Raw genomic sequence first — 16,071 nt, forward strand, 5'->3', positions numbered from 1 at the left:
TATTTGATAGATATTTCAAATGTTTATCCTTATCTAATAAGATGTGGATGAGTAACTCATGACCTTGTCTCCCCAGTGTGTCTTGGCCAACCGTCTCCTATGTTCTCCAGCTTCTTCTAAAGCTCATATTTATGTTCTAGATTGATTTTGAGCCAGGGCTGATTTTAAAAATATGAAGTATATAGTTTTCTGTTTTTACAAGAGGTGAGAGCAATTCCACCTATACTTTTTCCAACAGGCCTTTGTTTAGCAAAAGTAAAGTGTTACTATGATAAAGTAAATAAGTTCAGCCAGGTGTTTTTATCTTTGATATGCTAACCTTGAAGATATGGCCAGAGGGGAAGAAGCCTTTCCATTCTGTTCATTCATCTACTCATCCATCCATCTATCCATCCATCCAACCATCCATCTACCCATCCATTCATTCATTTATTCAACTTGCATTGGCTGAATATCTATTCATTGACATTGATAGGGGTGTTCATCATGTGTAGGAAATGTGCTTGGTGCTAGGGATACAAATATAATTGGTTCTAGGTTTTGCCCACAAACCCACGACCTTGTAGCTGAATCATTCATTTATTAATATTCAGTGTGTATTCTGTGGGTACCTATTCTGTGCCAGTAAAAACAGACACAAGGCCTGTCCTCATGGAGCTTACAGTCTAGTGGCAGACCTCAAATGTAGTGTAGAAGGTAAGGGCTATGCTTTCCAAAGGGGGCATGTGGCTACAGCAGGTATTCCAAATGATTAATGAGAGGTTCAGGAGGAAAACATTTGAATTTTTATTTATCTGAATCTCATCTTAGTTTATATTTTTGTGTCTCATCGTAATTCACATTTTTATGTAGATTTGGTGAGGTGCCTAATATATATAGTAGTACATGTATACCATTCATACATAAATAATATTCAAGTTTATTCCATAAATCCACACTCATAAGTTTTCATAAACAAAAACACTTGCAGCTCTCAGGTTTAAAGCCTAGATTTAGGGTCAGACAGACCTGTGAGTTTGAAGTCAGTTTCTGTCACCCACTACCCGTAGGGCCTTGGCCAACCATGGGCCCCTCATCTCTTATAAGGTTGAGCTAAGGATTGAGTGCAGTACCATTCGTAAAGCGCTTCTGTTGTGTCTGTAGCAAGTCCTCAAAAAACGATGACTAATGTTACCGTTGTTAGTCATGTGATAAATATTAAAACTGGGGTGTCTTCAAAGGTATATAGAAAATATTGAGAAGGGACTGATGTAGCAATGGCCCTTCTTGTCAGAAAGCTGTTATAATAAATTATTGGGGTTACTTTATGTGTAGTATATACCAAGATCCTTAAAAATTTTAATTCACTTCAACCCAGATGTTTCCCTTCCAGGAATTGATCCTAAAGAAAAATTGGAAATTCTAACAGACTTGTAATAGTAACAAATTGGAGAAATAACTACATGTCCAAATGTAGAACGGTCCGATTAATTTACAGCTTTATAATGGAATACTGTGCATGTTTTAGCATTTTAAAGAATATTGAGGACATATTAATATGTAGTGAAGGAGAAAGGATGTAGACTTTTAGTGCGACCCCAATTATGTTTTTGAGAAAAAGCGCATTGTTGGCGTTAGTCCGCATTTACTTTTGGATGCAGTTTTGGCAGAGCCGTTTTGGCAGATGCTGAAATGCTTTAAAATGGTGAAACCAGCTTAGACTATACAACATTTGAGAATTTGGTAAGTTGGTTTGATATAGGAGGTCTCCACCCTCACCTAACAGGTCATCTTTGACTGGTCTCAGCAGGAAGCTGGATTCAGGTGATGAGGAATGCAAGCTTCATACCTGGACAAGAGGTCCCAGAAATGTGTCTTCGATATTAATTTAGTTAATGTTGTCAAATGATGTTCAGAGGATTGGCCAGTGAATAGGCATTAATTCATTCTGTGCTCTACTTCAAAATTATCCTAAAAAAGCCAGAGCCTCAGAGGGACGTCTGCTTGGACTCCATGGTTTTGAGCTTTCTACAGAAACGTTTTTACTGAACGAGGGCTCAGCATTCACCCACCGGACTATTTCACGGGTGTTGACGTGTCGTCATGCTTTCCTGTAGGGAATAGGTGTGCTGTTACTGCGACACTGGTTTGCTTTACCTTGTGGACCGGGTGGCTCGTGGCGATGGGCTCAGAAGGTTACACCGTGGCCCCCACTAGCGAGGGCACAGCACCAACAGCACGGGTATGACACTCGTTTCCTCTCATTCTTAGCTTTAACTTTTTCCCCTTTACTGCTGTTTGCTTACGTTCTTTTTGTTTTTCTTGGTTTGACATTGGATAGGAAATAAACGAGCAACTTTGAGTGGAAGTTAAAGTCAGTCTCTGACATCTAGACCTTTGGTAAACTGTAAAGATTAGGGGAAACCCTAACAGGATGGGCCTTGCTCATCAGTTATCAGAAAGTACGTTCCAGAACACCCATAGACTCAAAAGGAAGGCCAGTTCTCTCCTGTCAGGGCTGAGGGGTAGATGATAACAGCCGTGGTTTCTGGTTTGTCAGTGCTGAGGGACAGGCTGAGGCAGGGCAGAGTGGGGGAACCAACCCATCACCAATGTGGAGGGCCCAGCAGACATCAGCCAGCTCAGGGACTATGGCACTTGGCACAGCAGAGGAGAACGGGATGAGAGTGTGGAGTGGATCAAGTGTGGGGCTAAGATATCAGTTAAAACAACAGCCATCCATCCGTCCTACAAATGGTTATTAAGCATTTGCATTGTGAGGTGCTGAGTAGATGCCAGGCATGACGTAGCGAACACCCCGTCTTTGGAGGGAGTGAGACATTAAATACTGAATTACACATATAATTTATCCGTTACCACTGTGCGAGGTGCTGTGAAGGAGAAGCACAGGTGAAGGAAACTATGCGAGGATGGTGAAAGAGAGCAGCGCGGTTAGTGAGAATTCTGATCAAGCAGGTTCTAAAGGAAACTGGGCTGAGGAAAAGTGATTTAGAAGACTTGCTAAATTTTTTTTTTTTTCAACTACAGTTGACATTCAATATTGCATTAGTTTCAGGTGTATGCCATAGTTGTTAGACATTTATATAACTTGCAAAGTGAGTCCCCTGATAAACGGATTGGGTAGACTTTTCAAGTGTAACCAGGAGAAGAGGGAGAGGATTATGATTAAGGCGTATACATTGATTTTCTTGTTGGCCTCTGATCCCTTATCTGACCTTCCCCAGCTGCCTTCTGCAGTGTTCTCTGGCCAAGGAGGAGAGAGGGTGAGCTCTGGTTATAAAGGAAGGGGTTCTTTCAAAAGGAAGGGGTTTCTAAGCAGGAGACTCCCCACTTTAGTCTGTCCTATAGAGCAAGCCGAGGACATTCTTACCATCTTCCTCTAAGGACAGCTAGTAAGCGTTGCAGTGTAAAGTTTAAGACCTGACTTTACTCCTATTTATTCTGGCCACAAAAGAGGAAAATTAATTCTAAAAACTTAATTGTGGATCTTGTAAGTATTCTTATAGGAAGGTTGCAAATTATTTGATTTCATTGAAAAGTGAAACCTGCAGATTACATATTGCTAATGTCAGCCACCCCCCGACCCTGGTTCTCATTTTTTCCAAAATGGGTGCCTGTGGAGGCTTTGTAGCCAGCAGGAGTGTGGGGCTGGACGTCGTGTCTTACTTCTAACAGAAGACATGCTACTAGAAATTATGATGCAGTGTCATTTTTATTGAGTTTTATTTGGGCAGAGCTAAGGGCCACCTTGGAAGGGAAAGCAAGGATTTAATGGAACGCAGAAGTTACTTGGGCATTTTCTTTCTCTGGCTTGTCTTTTATTATTTGGAGATCCTTTTTTACAGTTAACAAAAACATTAAAAATCATTGAATTGTTTTCATTTTTGAAGATTCTTACTATTTTGGCTATAATCTTATTTTTTTCCATTTATTTTAATGGTGAACTTCCTGTCCTAAATGTAGTCAAAATGTAGTTGCACAACAAACACACTCCTAGAATTGCTGGAAACTCAGTGATTCTTTCTCCTTCTGCCTTCTTTGTGATGCTGAGGTTCAAGGTCAGGGTTCCTGCAGCTTCTGCAGCCAGGAAGGAATTCCCAAACATAGAATTCAGTTTCGGAAGACCGAGTGAGGATCAGGATGTGAACATTGAGAACCTAGGAAATTGGACTCTTCAAACATGCTTTCAGTTGTCTTTTGCTTAATTAAATAAGGAATTAGTTTTAATATTAAAATTAGTCACTTCAGAGAGAATGAATTTTGATGGGCATCCTTCAGACCATTAAAAATACTTTTTATGTTCATACTTATGCCTATAGGAAATATATTATTTTGTTTAACATTGTATTTTAAGAACAAAAATGGTATCATACTGTAAAGAGAGGCTTAAAAGCAGCAAGAGAAAAGAGCTCAGTTACCAAATGGTTGTCAGACAGGAGGGGGGAGGGGATTAAGATGTGCAAATAGGTAGTTACAGAATAGCCAGGAAATGGAGCAGCCAAAGAATTTACACGCATGACCCTTGGACATGAACAATGGTGGGGGGATTGCCTGAGGGAGTGCAGGGTGCTGGGTGGAGGGGGTCAAAGGCAGAAAAATCAGGACAACCGTAATAACTTAATCAGTAACATGTAATTAAAAAATAATTTATTTAAAAAATAGTATGTTTATGAGATCTATCCATGTTGCTCCAAACCAGTCAGCTCTTTTACCTGCTTTCTAGGGACCCCTCTTATGGGTGGGACTCTATGGGTACACTGTATTTGACTAACCTACGGACGCTGGAAACCGCGAACATCGGTGTAGAATTCGGAGTAGAGTTGCAGGTCGTAGGGCGTGTGCCAAAAGGCCTCCGGCAGTGGCAGGGACGTAGTTCGTATCCAGTCATTAAACGTACTTTAAGCTTATTTTTTAAAATCATACAGCACATAAAAATACAATAAAGATTAAATAAAGTAAATAAATAAATATTTTTACAGCCCAGAAAAGCAGTCACTGCTTTCAGACCCGGTAGCAGTTGTTCGATACTTGGTAATAGAATTTCCTTGTTTGGCCTAAATCGCCTCATTTTTATTATCGTAAGAACAACCCCAAAGGGTTGTTGTGAAGGGTGAATGGGAATAGTTCCCGGTCCAGTAAATATTCGTTGCGATATGTATATGGATTGGTTCTTGAAAATCCCCAAAAGGTATGGCATCTAAGTTTCTCAGACTGCAGCCCCTTTCCACCCAGTGAAAAGAAGACTTACTTTTGTTTTAGTAGAGCAATTGTATTAAGAATATTCTGGAATGCTATTTTTTTTTCAATAGAGATATTGAATCAGAAGGGTTGTTAAGTGAATAAGAGTGATACCAGAGACAAAAGAGATGGGAAAATAATGTAAAAATAATAGACCAGCTTTTCCACAAAACTTGATTTTGTGCAGAAATGTCTTCTTCTAAACGTGGCCCCACCACAGCTAAGATACAGAGGCTTGGATTTATTCCCTGGATCCACACCTGTCACACTGTTCCCTGCAGGCACTCAGGAGCCCTGAAACCAAGTGCAGATGTAAGGGAGAAAAAACACAGGAGAGCCAGGAAAGTCCTTCAAAGTAGGGAGAAGAACTGATGACTGGTCAAAATGGACTGGAGCAAGGATTAGGCTGGAGAAATACAGTGTTCAAGACCGGATTTATGCACTGTGACTTAGGCAAGAGACTTTGCTTGGTAGGAAGAAGTTGGAGACGAGGGATGCGGGTCTTGGAAGGGATTGCTTACTGGGGCAGTGTGGGAAGCCTGAAGAGGAAGGGAGGGAAGGTGAGGGAGAGGGCGAGAAAGAGGGAGAAGGAGAGAGGAGGAAGAGGAGGAGGGGGAAGCGGAGGAAGGGGAGGAGGAGGAGAGACATTCCATAATGAACGAGCCTCGGTCACACAGATGTGCACTGCGGTATGGAAAAGGCTGGAACAAAGGGAGAGCGCTTATAGGACAGAGAGACGGGAATGGACGTAGGAGGTTTTGTGTGTCAGAGGTAGGCAGTCGTTTCTTCTCGTTTTTATGTCTGGGGGATAATATGACAACTAAATACCATACTAGCAAGACTGGCCCCAAGACATTGTTCCTAGGTCAGATAATTGGGCACATTGTGTGGTGCATTATGAACACGCTTATATCTCCTTTATGCCATTGAGCTTTGAAACCGTCCTTTATTCTGAAAAGACTGTGAGCCACCCTACGAGGCAATTTCAATCATTATCATAATAATATCAGTAACAGAATCAAATCATGTGCAGCCAGCTTTCTAAAATTAACATAAAATTGCTTCACGGGTTAGCTGAAAGGTACCTAATAATAACTTAGATTATCCTCACGTAAGGACAAATGGATGAGTTTTTTATCTTGCCATTTTCGATAGGGTAAAATTTGTGTTTTTTAAAAAGTGAGAATTGTTTCATACTTATGGAAGAAGTTGAAGGATTTTCAAAAAATTTTACAAACCCCAGGAGAGCTTAATTAAGAGAGCGGAACCGCTGATATGGCCGCCCTCGCACACCTTTGGGTCTTCCCGGCTCCCTGGGTTGTTTCTTTGTCCTCATGTTCTCCACGGAGATGCTGCACAGCAGAGTTTGTCATGTTTGTCTCTTCTTGTTCCTGCTGCTTTTTATAATTTAAATGGACAATGTTTATCCTTCTGATTATGAAGGTAATACATGGCCATTGTAAAGAATTTAGAAAATACAGAAACACCTAATACAGAAGGAAATAAAATCTAGGCCTATAACTGAAAGATAACCAGTTAACATTTTCTTTCCAGTATTTTTCTTATCTTTAAATGATATTTAATTATACGAATAATGCATACATATATACTTCTTGAAAAAAGCAAACCATTGTCCCTCCCTCCCCACCCCAGTTCCAATTCTACTGTCAGACCCAGAGGTAAGTACTGTTATTAAAGTACTTACTTTAATAACAGATGTGGGTGGCTGGCGTGGCTCAGTGGATTGAGTGTCAGCCTGCGAACCAAAGTGTTGCTGGTTCGATTCCCAGTCAGGGCACATGCCTGGGTTGTGGGCCAGTCCCCAGTAAGGGGCACGTGAGAAGCAACCACACATTGATGTTTCTCTTTCTCTCTCCCTCCCTTCCCCTCTCTCTAAAAATAAATAAATAAAATCTTAAAAATAATGATGTGTGTTCTTTCATCCTTTACATTTATCCCCTCTAAAAGTATTTGTATAAAAGGCATAGTACTTTTCCTTTTGTGTGTTTTATGAAAGGAATATCAGACTGTAAATCTATACTTTCTTATCTTGGATATATTACTATGTCCTAACATACAGATCTGTCTCATAATATGAAAATGCCTCTGTTTAGCAATTGCCCTGCCACAGGAATTTGTATTGTTTCAACCCTCCCCCCTTTTTTGCCATTGGAAGTAATAATCTAACAAATACCCTGATACATGTCTTCATGCGCATGTGTGAATATTCTTCAAAGGGAGTTAACTGGGGAGAAGAGTTGCTGGTCAGTCAGTATTTACATTGCAAATGTTAATAGATATAGCTGAATTGGTAGGGCATCCAAAGGGTATAACCATTTTATATGCCTGGCAGCTACATAGGAAAACAACATTTTCTTTATAGTTTGCTGACATCTAATATTATAAAGCCTTTCATTTTTTCCAGACTGATGTATCAAAAATGGCGTGTCTTTGTTTTAGTTATTATTCCCCTGATTATTGAGGAGACTGAGCATCTTTTCATGTGCCAATGGCCATTCCTATTTCTTTTAATGGGAATTCCATCTGTCTATCCATCCATCCCTCCATCCATCCATCTATCCACCCATCCATTTTTATTGGGTTGTTTGTGATTTTCTTACTAATGGTAGGTATTTAAAAATATTCTAGGTTCTAATGTTTGTCTGATACAGTGTTCATTTTTAAAATCTATTATGTACTGCCAAATCCCTTTCTGGAGCTTTGCCCCGTTTCCTGCTTCTATGAGCAGGGGGCTGGCATGTCTTCCTCCTCATGCAGCTCTCTCTTCATATATTGCACTTGACTCTTAAGTGTATTTCAAATGTTGCTAAGTGTAAAGATCCGATATCATAATTTGTGTTTAATTGATGACCAGTGAGGTGGGATACTTTTCCCCTTACTAGCCATTTATAGTACTTCTGATAATTACTAGTTTTTCTATATAATTTTTCTTTTAAGGCATTGGTTTCTTACTGGTTGGAGTAGATTCTTTGCATATTAAAGTTTTGACTATATTACTTTTGAAATATTTTTCCAGTTTGCTCCTTCACTTTAAATTCTTTTTACATATTTTTAATGTATAGAAGTTTTAAAATGTTGTCACCTGTGATTTTTTTGATGTTCTTCTATTGCTTCTATGCTTAGAAAATCCTTTCATCACAAGATAAATATGAATTTATAGTACTTTTATGATTGTATTTTTAATATTCAGTATTTTAAGTCTATCTTAAATTTATTTTGGCTTATAATGGGTAATGTAGCTCCTACCTATCTTCCTTTTTCCTTTAGTAAGTAGCTTCACTATGTGTCGACCAATAGCTTCTTTCCCTCCTCTTTCTGACGTGTCTTTTTTCACACGCTAAGTTCTTCCGGGGCCTAGACACTGAGGACTGTTATGGGGTCACATTGATCTTCCTGTTAATTTCCTGCTGAGTACCACATTCTTTTAGTTAGATATTTTTCAAAATGGAAATGTTTTTAAAGGACATTTTAAAAAATGCCTCTATGCTGCCAAAGAGCCATTTAGTTAAAAAGAAAAATCTAGACACTTCTAGTTTAAAAAGGTAACATACAGTTAGCACTTCTCCTTTCTGTTCCTGGAAACTAGCCACGAGCAACAAAGAAAATGAGAAACAAACTTCATTTTTTGACATGACTGAGAAATGGCTGACATCCCAAATCACAAAGTAGGTGGAAGGTCTTCCCAGAGCAGGGGGGACTGAGTGCATGTGGGAGGCCCCACAGCTGCAGAGTGGAGGGAGCTGGGAAAGCTCATTTTCCAAAGACAGTGGCAGACTCAGAGAAGTCCAACAGAAATTACATGTTTGTGAGAGAAGACAGAGGTGTGTGGGCTGGCAGTGGGAGCTTCTCTGTACTTCCCTGGGTTCCCAAAAAGCAGAGGAGAGGGAGGAGGGCTAAGTAAGAATCATACAGCAAGCCAGATTTGTAGGAAGCTCTGGAGCATGGGCTCTTGGGAGGTCTGCATTGTGATAAAGCCTCTAGTTGCTTTGCTCCATGGGCTAGAACGATTGAGAGGTCAAGTGAAGTTATACACAAAGTGCCGTGTCTCAGGGAAACTCCTGCTTGGCTGGAACAAGAATGACCCTACTCTCTCACGCCTGTGTGCACACACACCTCTTCCACAACCAGCGCAGCAAAAGCTCACTTCCTACTCAGCAATCTAAAAGGAAACAGCACAGGAATTATTTGAGACTACAACAGCAGCAGCAATAACATCAACAAGAAAGGGGTGTGGTGGGGGTAAGGAATAGGAAAAATATGACAGATGAAGAGTATCTATCAGAAACTGTTGCTATGATGCAAGAAAAAATTGTAAGCAAACATTTCATTATAAATAAAACCATTGAAAGAAGCCAATATTTATCTGAAGCATGTTCAGAAAGCAGAGAACCAGGACCTCAAAAAGATACGGCAAGGAGGAAAGAGGAGATGAAGTGTGATCTGGCAGAGCTCAGAATAGACAAAAATAGTGAAACTACCACAGAAATAACAGCAAGATTGTCGGGTACACAGGGAGATGTACAGGCAACGAGAAGGAATGAGAGGAAAGAAATGACATGTCAATAAAGAATTAGAAAGGAATAGGCAGAAAAGAATGAACTGGAATACATGTAAAAGCGATTCAGCTATGTCTGTTGAGTCTTCTAAAAACTACCAACATAAGAGAGGAAGGAAGGTGAGCAGTAGTGTAAGCATTTTGATTTCTCTCATCTAATAACTTGGAGCTACAGTTGCAAGAGAAGTACTTAGAATTATAATATAAAGACCAAAAATTAGAAATTGAAAGGGAGGGATGAAAGGGGTAAGGAAGAGGAGATAAACTATTGTAGCAAATTAGTAGATATTATCTAGATAATATCTATGGGATGCAAAGCATCTAAAAGGTATTATTTAAAGTTATAGCCCTGGTTGGTGTTGGCTCAGTGGGTTGAGTCCTGGCCTGCAAACCAAAGGGTCCCCAGTTCGATTCCCAGTCAGGGCACATACCTAGGTTGTGGGCCAGGTCCCCAATAGGGGGCACATAAGAGGCAACCACACATTGATGTTTGTCTTCCTCTCTTTCTCCTTCCCTTTCCCTCTCTCTAAAAATAAATAAATAAAATCTAAGAAAATAAAGTTATAGTTATAAACTTGAAACTAGAACAAAATTACAAACCTTCCTAATTATCAGGTGAAACACACAAAATAGAGGAAAGCAGACAAACACCATAGTGAAAGGTTTTGAAAGAATGGTAAAGAAGCATAACATAAAACAATGCAGCAGAGCTAAGAGCAAAATTGTCATCTTAACAGGTATAATTGTAGTAAAGTCATCCAATAAGGGGAATGGAATTTTAGAATGGATCACAAGCAAAACCCAACTTTATTTATGTATGAGACTTCTGAAACAACGTGATACAAAAAGGTTGAAAATAAGAAGGTGGAACAAAGATATATGTAGCCAGATGCAAACAAGGGAAACCAGGGGTCATGATCTCAATATCCGAAAAGGTTGAGCTTCAAGCAGAAAGGATTAAATAAGACAAATAGTGGCACATTCTGATGCTGTGTGGTACAATTCACAACGAAGTTAGGAAAGTTCTGAATCTGTGCCCTGGCTGGTGTGGCTCAGTGGTTTTAGTGCCCACCTGAGAATTAAGAGGTCCCTGGTTCCATTCCCAGGCAGGACGCATGCCTGGGTTGCAGGCCAGGTCCCCAGTAGGGGGCACATGAGAGGCACCCACACATTGATGTTTCTCTCCCTCTCTTTCTTCCTCCCCTACTCTCTCTAAAAATAAACAAACAAACAAACACACACACACATCTGCAGAATTTATATTTTAAAAAAAGTTTGTTCCGAATCTGTGCTGAGTAAAATGGCACCAGCATTCGTAAGGCAAGAATACAAGTACTGTATGGCGATAGAGAATTGTAGCAGTAGTAGGAGATTTTAACTCACCGCTCAGCTCATGCTAGAGTAAAATGACAGGCAAGGCTAGAAGGTGCCTAATTAAAATACTGAATAAGGTAGAACTAATTGATACCTACTGAACTCCAAGCGCTGAATACAGAGGATACACCTTCCATTTAAGTACCCATGGGGCAGTCATAAAATTGAGCATTCATAGAAACCTCAATAAGTTCCCTGAAGTAGAGATTACAGAGCAAGGATGATGGTGAAAATACATAACGCCTGGTGCAGTAAGCGCACTTTCCAGGCTGAAAGGCTCCAGTTCTGCATGGACAGTGGTCAACCACAGTGGTACACGCCAGTGAGTATCATCTCTGAATGCAGACAGTGTTCACTGAGCACAGGGCAATAAAGCAGAGATCCACAGCAAACCCAGGAAACGAAGGGTCTTCACCACAACAAAGCCGTTCACTCAGGTCAGAGGTCAGAGAAGAAGTCCAAACCAAATTAAAGCCTCCCTGGAAGACAGCCATCAAGAACACTCTATAAGGATCTATGATACGAAAGTAAGGGCTAAGAGGAAAAGCTTCGCTGTAAATAAATACACTCCTGTATTCTTTCAGCTTTCAAGAATCTCTATAAAAGGAGGTTTACGAGAAGGGATTGGCTCATGCAATAATGGAGGCTGGGAGGTCCCAAGATCCGCAGTTGGCAAGCTGGAGACTCAGGAGAGCTAATGATTTAAGTTCCACCCTGAGCTGTCTAAAGTCACAAAGAGACTAATGCGCGGCTCCCCCCACCCCCCCTTCAGACAGAGTACAAATTCTCTCGCTCAGCCTTTCTGTTCTATCCAGACCTTCCACAGATTGGATGGGGCCCACCCCTGTTGGAAAGGGCAATCTGTTTTACTCAGTCAACCAGTTCAAATGTTAATCTCATCCAGAAACACCCACACAGACACACCCAGCATCCATCACGAGTTTCTGGATAACTTGTGACTCAGTCAAGCATAAGCATAAAATTAACCATCATAGCTAAGGGACATATAATTTCTGAACAAATGGGAAAAAAAAAGATTTTAGTTGGAAGACTGAACATTTAAAAGGTGTCAATTCTCCTTAAATTTATTTATAAAATTAACACAATCCCAATAAAAATGCCAACAGGATTTTTTTTTTTTTGCATTTGGTAAGCGGATTCTGAAATTCTCACGGTAAAATGCACAAGGAAGAGAGAGTAGCCAGCATATTCTGAAAGGGAAGCCCTACCTTGTCCTAAAATACACAGATGAGCTCTGAGCTGCCCCTACAGCCTTGCCCTCATTGTCCTTCAGCCTCACTGCCTTCTCTGAGATCCTCGGTCACACAGGCTACACCCCTGCCCCAGGGCCCTTGCTTGAACTCTGCTGTTTGAATGATGTGTGCTGTTCCTGCCTCAGTAACTTCTGTCTTTTTAATTCCTAGTAATCATCACTTCTTTAGAGAAATCTTTCCTTTCTTTCCTTGTGACAGGGGAACTCAAGAGTTAAAGATTTTAGCTTCAGTCATAGTTGATAGGCCTAAGTGATTAATGCATGGGGAAAGCTGTTATTCCAGGAACTGAAATGAAGTCAACACCACTTCTACCTTAGTGCCCCAGGGGGTCTGGAGATGGTATCTCAGCCTTTGTGTTTCAGGGAGGGAATGTCTGTGATGTGCAGATAAAGAGTTGTTGATCAACCGAAAAAGGAGTACTCTGAAAATGGATTGCAGCAACTCTTATCCAACTCCTTCCCTACCCTTTCTTCTCCTCATAAAAAGGTCAGTTTGAGATGAGGTGTTACAAGGATTTTTGAGGGTGCATAACCTCAGTCTTTTCAGATCGCCGACATCTGAATAAAGCACCCGTAGAGATTCAATCCTTGTCTTCACTTACTGGTCCTGGTGGTGACAGGCAGCGCCAACACAGGCAGCGCCAACACCAGCTTCTCTGGTTTCACTTGCATTCATTTCAGTTTGTAATTGTGCAGTCGTTAATGTGGTTTTCTGTTGAATGATGTTTTTCTTATTAGACTGTAAATTCAGTCTGATGAGACTGAGCCAGAGTAGGCTTTCCTTAAATATTTACTGATAAATAATCTCCAGTCTGTGGACATTGACCTAGCTAGGAAAGTTTTCTAAACTCAGTAATCTAGTCTCTGTTCCGATGTCAGAGATAATGAGATCTTAATGTGTAGTTTATTTCACCAGTGGACCGTTTGAAGATGTCCATGCTTCAGGTAGGGTTCTGCATTCGACTGTGACCTCCTGAAATGAAAGGCCATGTCTGAACTGTCTTCTGTGTCTCTGAATATTATGTCCAATGGACACAATCTATTTTCACAAGAAGGAGGTGCAAAATTATGGTACGAGTACATCATCACCTAAAAAATGCTGTTTGGCATTGGAAGAAATAATCATAGCTATTCAAGAACTTATTTTCTTAGTGAATTTTTATAAATTGTGTGCCAAACATAACTATAGATCCCAACTCTCATAAGTGTCCTAGGTCCTCACTCATGGCAGATTTCAGAAAATAGTGCTCCAGTGGGTAGGGCGGAGACGTTCCTTCTGAATGCCAAGTGAGGGTGAACAGGATGTGGTTCTCTTCTTAGATGCAGTTAAACATCTTATCCTTGCTCCCCAGCAGTACATACCTACCATCTTCGTGGATATGTTATGATTGGCAAACATTGGCTATGACTAAGTGCCCTGAAGGTTTTGTTTGGCGTTTTGTGGACTGAAACACTTTAGCCATGACGACGCTTGTTGAAAGGTTAAGGGCTTTAGAATGACTTTTGCATTCGTGAGTATTTCCAAACAGTAGTCTTTGGCAGTTAAGTGGCTGGGCAGTCCCAAACAGGTTTTACCGGCGTGCCCCTGGAGGCCACTTAGATAATTCCAGGAAACCTTCCTGTATGTGACCCCTTTCATATTCCTTCAGAAATGAGTGGCTTGCTTATATGTCTTTCTCAAAGACCACAGGCCCTGGAAACCCCACAGAGGTGGGTGTAAGTATGTGTCCAAGCTGAAGGAAGAGGAGTTATGGTGCTAAAACAGAAACAGAATCAGAGGTTGCAGGCTGCGACCCACAGGCCAAACCCATCAAATCTGCTCTGCAGATGTGTTTATTTGGGTCAAACGGTGTTTCTTTTTTAGTTGCCAAGCTGCAAAAACGGGGAATTTTTATTTCAAAGAGTCTGGATATATCACTTGTCTTGAAAAGTTGGACTAGTTTGGCCAGGCTGGGATCCACATTTCTGCACTGGCACTCATGGGTAGAGTGGAGGGCTGTCTCCTTCTTGGAGTGTGTGTGGGGGGGGTTGGGGCAAGGACTCCTCAGGCACCATCACACTGTCTCTGGTCGCAGGCATTCACTTGGGCCCTCATGGCCCGGAGAGAGGCTGTGAGGTTGAGAATACATGGAGTAGCAAGAAGTTACGACAGACGTGGCCTCCTAGTTCCTCGTGATGTCCCCTTGTGTCTCTTCTGACTGTTCTTTGTTGACTAAAGGTTCTGGTCAGAGCTCAGAGAGCATTTGAGTGGGGGGTGGGGGGAGGAAAACCTCAAAACTGACAAAGGCCAGTTCTTAAATGCCATCCTGGGGGAGCCCATTGTTCAGTCCTGGGCTGCATTCTGCCTCCCTTAGCATTTTGAGAATGAGAATGAAATGATCTGAACAAAACACTTCTCTGGGTAGTGTTTTCGACACGTTCGGACTACAAAGAACGTGTCTGTATTTAATCTTGCTCTGCACAGCTGCACAGAGAAGATTGTTTTCACTCTTCTTTATATTTTGTCTTTTGGGGAACCCTATCAGGAAATTTACGATCATCTTTTGGAAGCCCCGGTCACTCGGGAGCAATTAAACCACTATCGGAATGTGGCTGAAAACGCCCGAAGTGAACTTGCAGCAACTTTGGTCAAATTTGAATGTGCTCAGTCTGAGGTAAGATTATCGTATCTTCATAACTCAGAAAGGGGACTTCTTAGCTTCTTGTAAAGCAGAACACAGAAGCGAGTACAAACAGAACGGCGGGGCACAGATTTAGACCTTTTGCACAGTTTATACTTATTTTCTTACTGTGTGCCTCCCTCCTAGTTGTAGAGAATTCCCAAAAGTTTGTGCATTCGCTGTGCTGCACAGAGAGGCAATGTGGGCTGGATTCTAGATTTCAGAGAAGTTCCACAGCCTTGAGAGACCTGGGGGCACCCGAGCACTTTGGGTTGAAGCTGCCTGGTCTTTGGAGGACTTCCAACATCTCTCGGAATAAGTTCCTTTACTGTGGATTGCTTACAGTTTGGGGCTCATAGGATGGAATTCACATGATGGTTCCCATTGGCTGGAGGAAATTCCAGGAAGATGACTGGAATCCATCTGCCCCCTGGGCTGGAGCAGATCTGTTGTGGAAGTTCTGAGAGAGTCTCTTTAGACCCATTCTGCTCTCAGCCCGGTGGCCCCGTGGGGTCTAGGTTTATCTGTGAGGTAATTATCAGTTTCACTGGGCTTCCAGGACCTCACTGAGAGATGAGTTGATAACGTGTGTGGGAGATAGAATAAATGTATGATGCATGCTGACAGTTCCAAAGAAGTACATGCGTTCATCAAGGTTTCTCATAGGGTGGACTTGATATCTTAACTTAACAAGGCACATACATCATTCAGCGATTTTGATGCCCCAGAATTCATAAAAGTTAAAATGTTTCCTTTGTGTAAATCCCATAGTGACTTTCCTTTTCTCCCATATTTTCCCCAGAAATCTGAACATTATTTTTCTTTTTCACCCACAGTGAAGGTTCAGAAGACATGTGGGAGAAATATAGTGATTTATTGAATAGCCTATATTTACTTGGGAAACAGTTGTGGCCATGAAATTACAAATAGCTTGTAGGTGCTTTGTTTCA

General features: G+C 41.2%; 1 protein-coding gene across 3 annotated transcripts in view; it reads left to right on the top strand.

Moving 5' to 3' along the window:
- The window catches only part of CCDC170 (coiled-coil domain containing 170), an 82,593-nt gene that overhangs the window by 15,544 nt on the left and 50,978 nt on the right, over window positions 1–16,071 (top strand). Inside the window, exons 1-2 of one of the 3 annotated variants that reach the window (XM_024552218.3) lie at window positions 13,911–13,972; window positions 14,987–15,115. The exons of 1 other annotated variant lie outside the window; for it this stretch is intronic. In XM_024552218.3, the coding sequence (XP_024407986.3) occupies window positions 13,958–13,972; window positions 14,987–15,115 (144 nt within the window). In that variant the 5' untranslated portion in view covers window positions 13,911–13,957. Of the gene's footprint in view, window positions 1–13,910; window positions 13,973–14,986; window positions 15,116–16,071 lie in introns of those variants that run through there. One more of the 3 variants, XM_053914284.1, reaches the window with a different exon arrangement.

This window comes from Desmodus rotundus, chromosome 11, assembly GCF_022682495.2.
Source record: "Desmodus rotundus isolate HL8 chromosome 11, HLdesRot8A.1, whole genome shotgun sequence".
In the NCBI taxonomy this organism is placed as follows: Eukaryota; Metazoa; Chordata; class Mammalia; order Chiroptera; family Phyllostomidae; genus Desmodus; species Desmodus rotundus.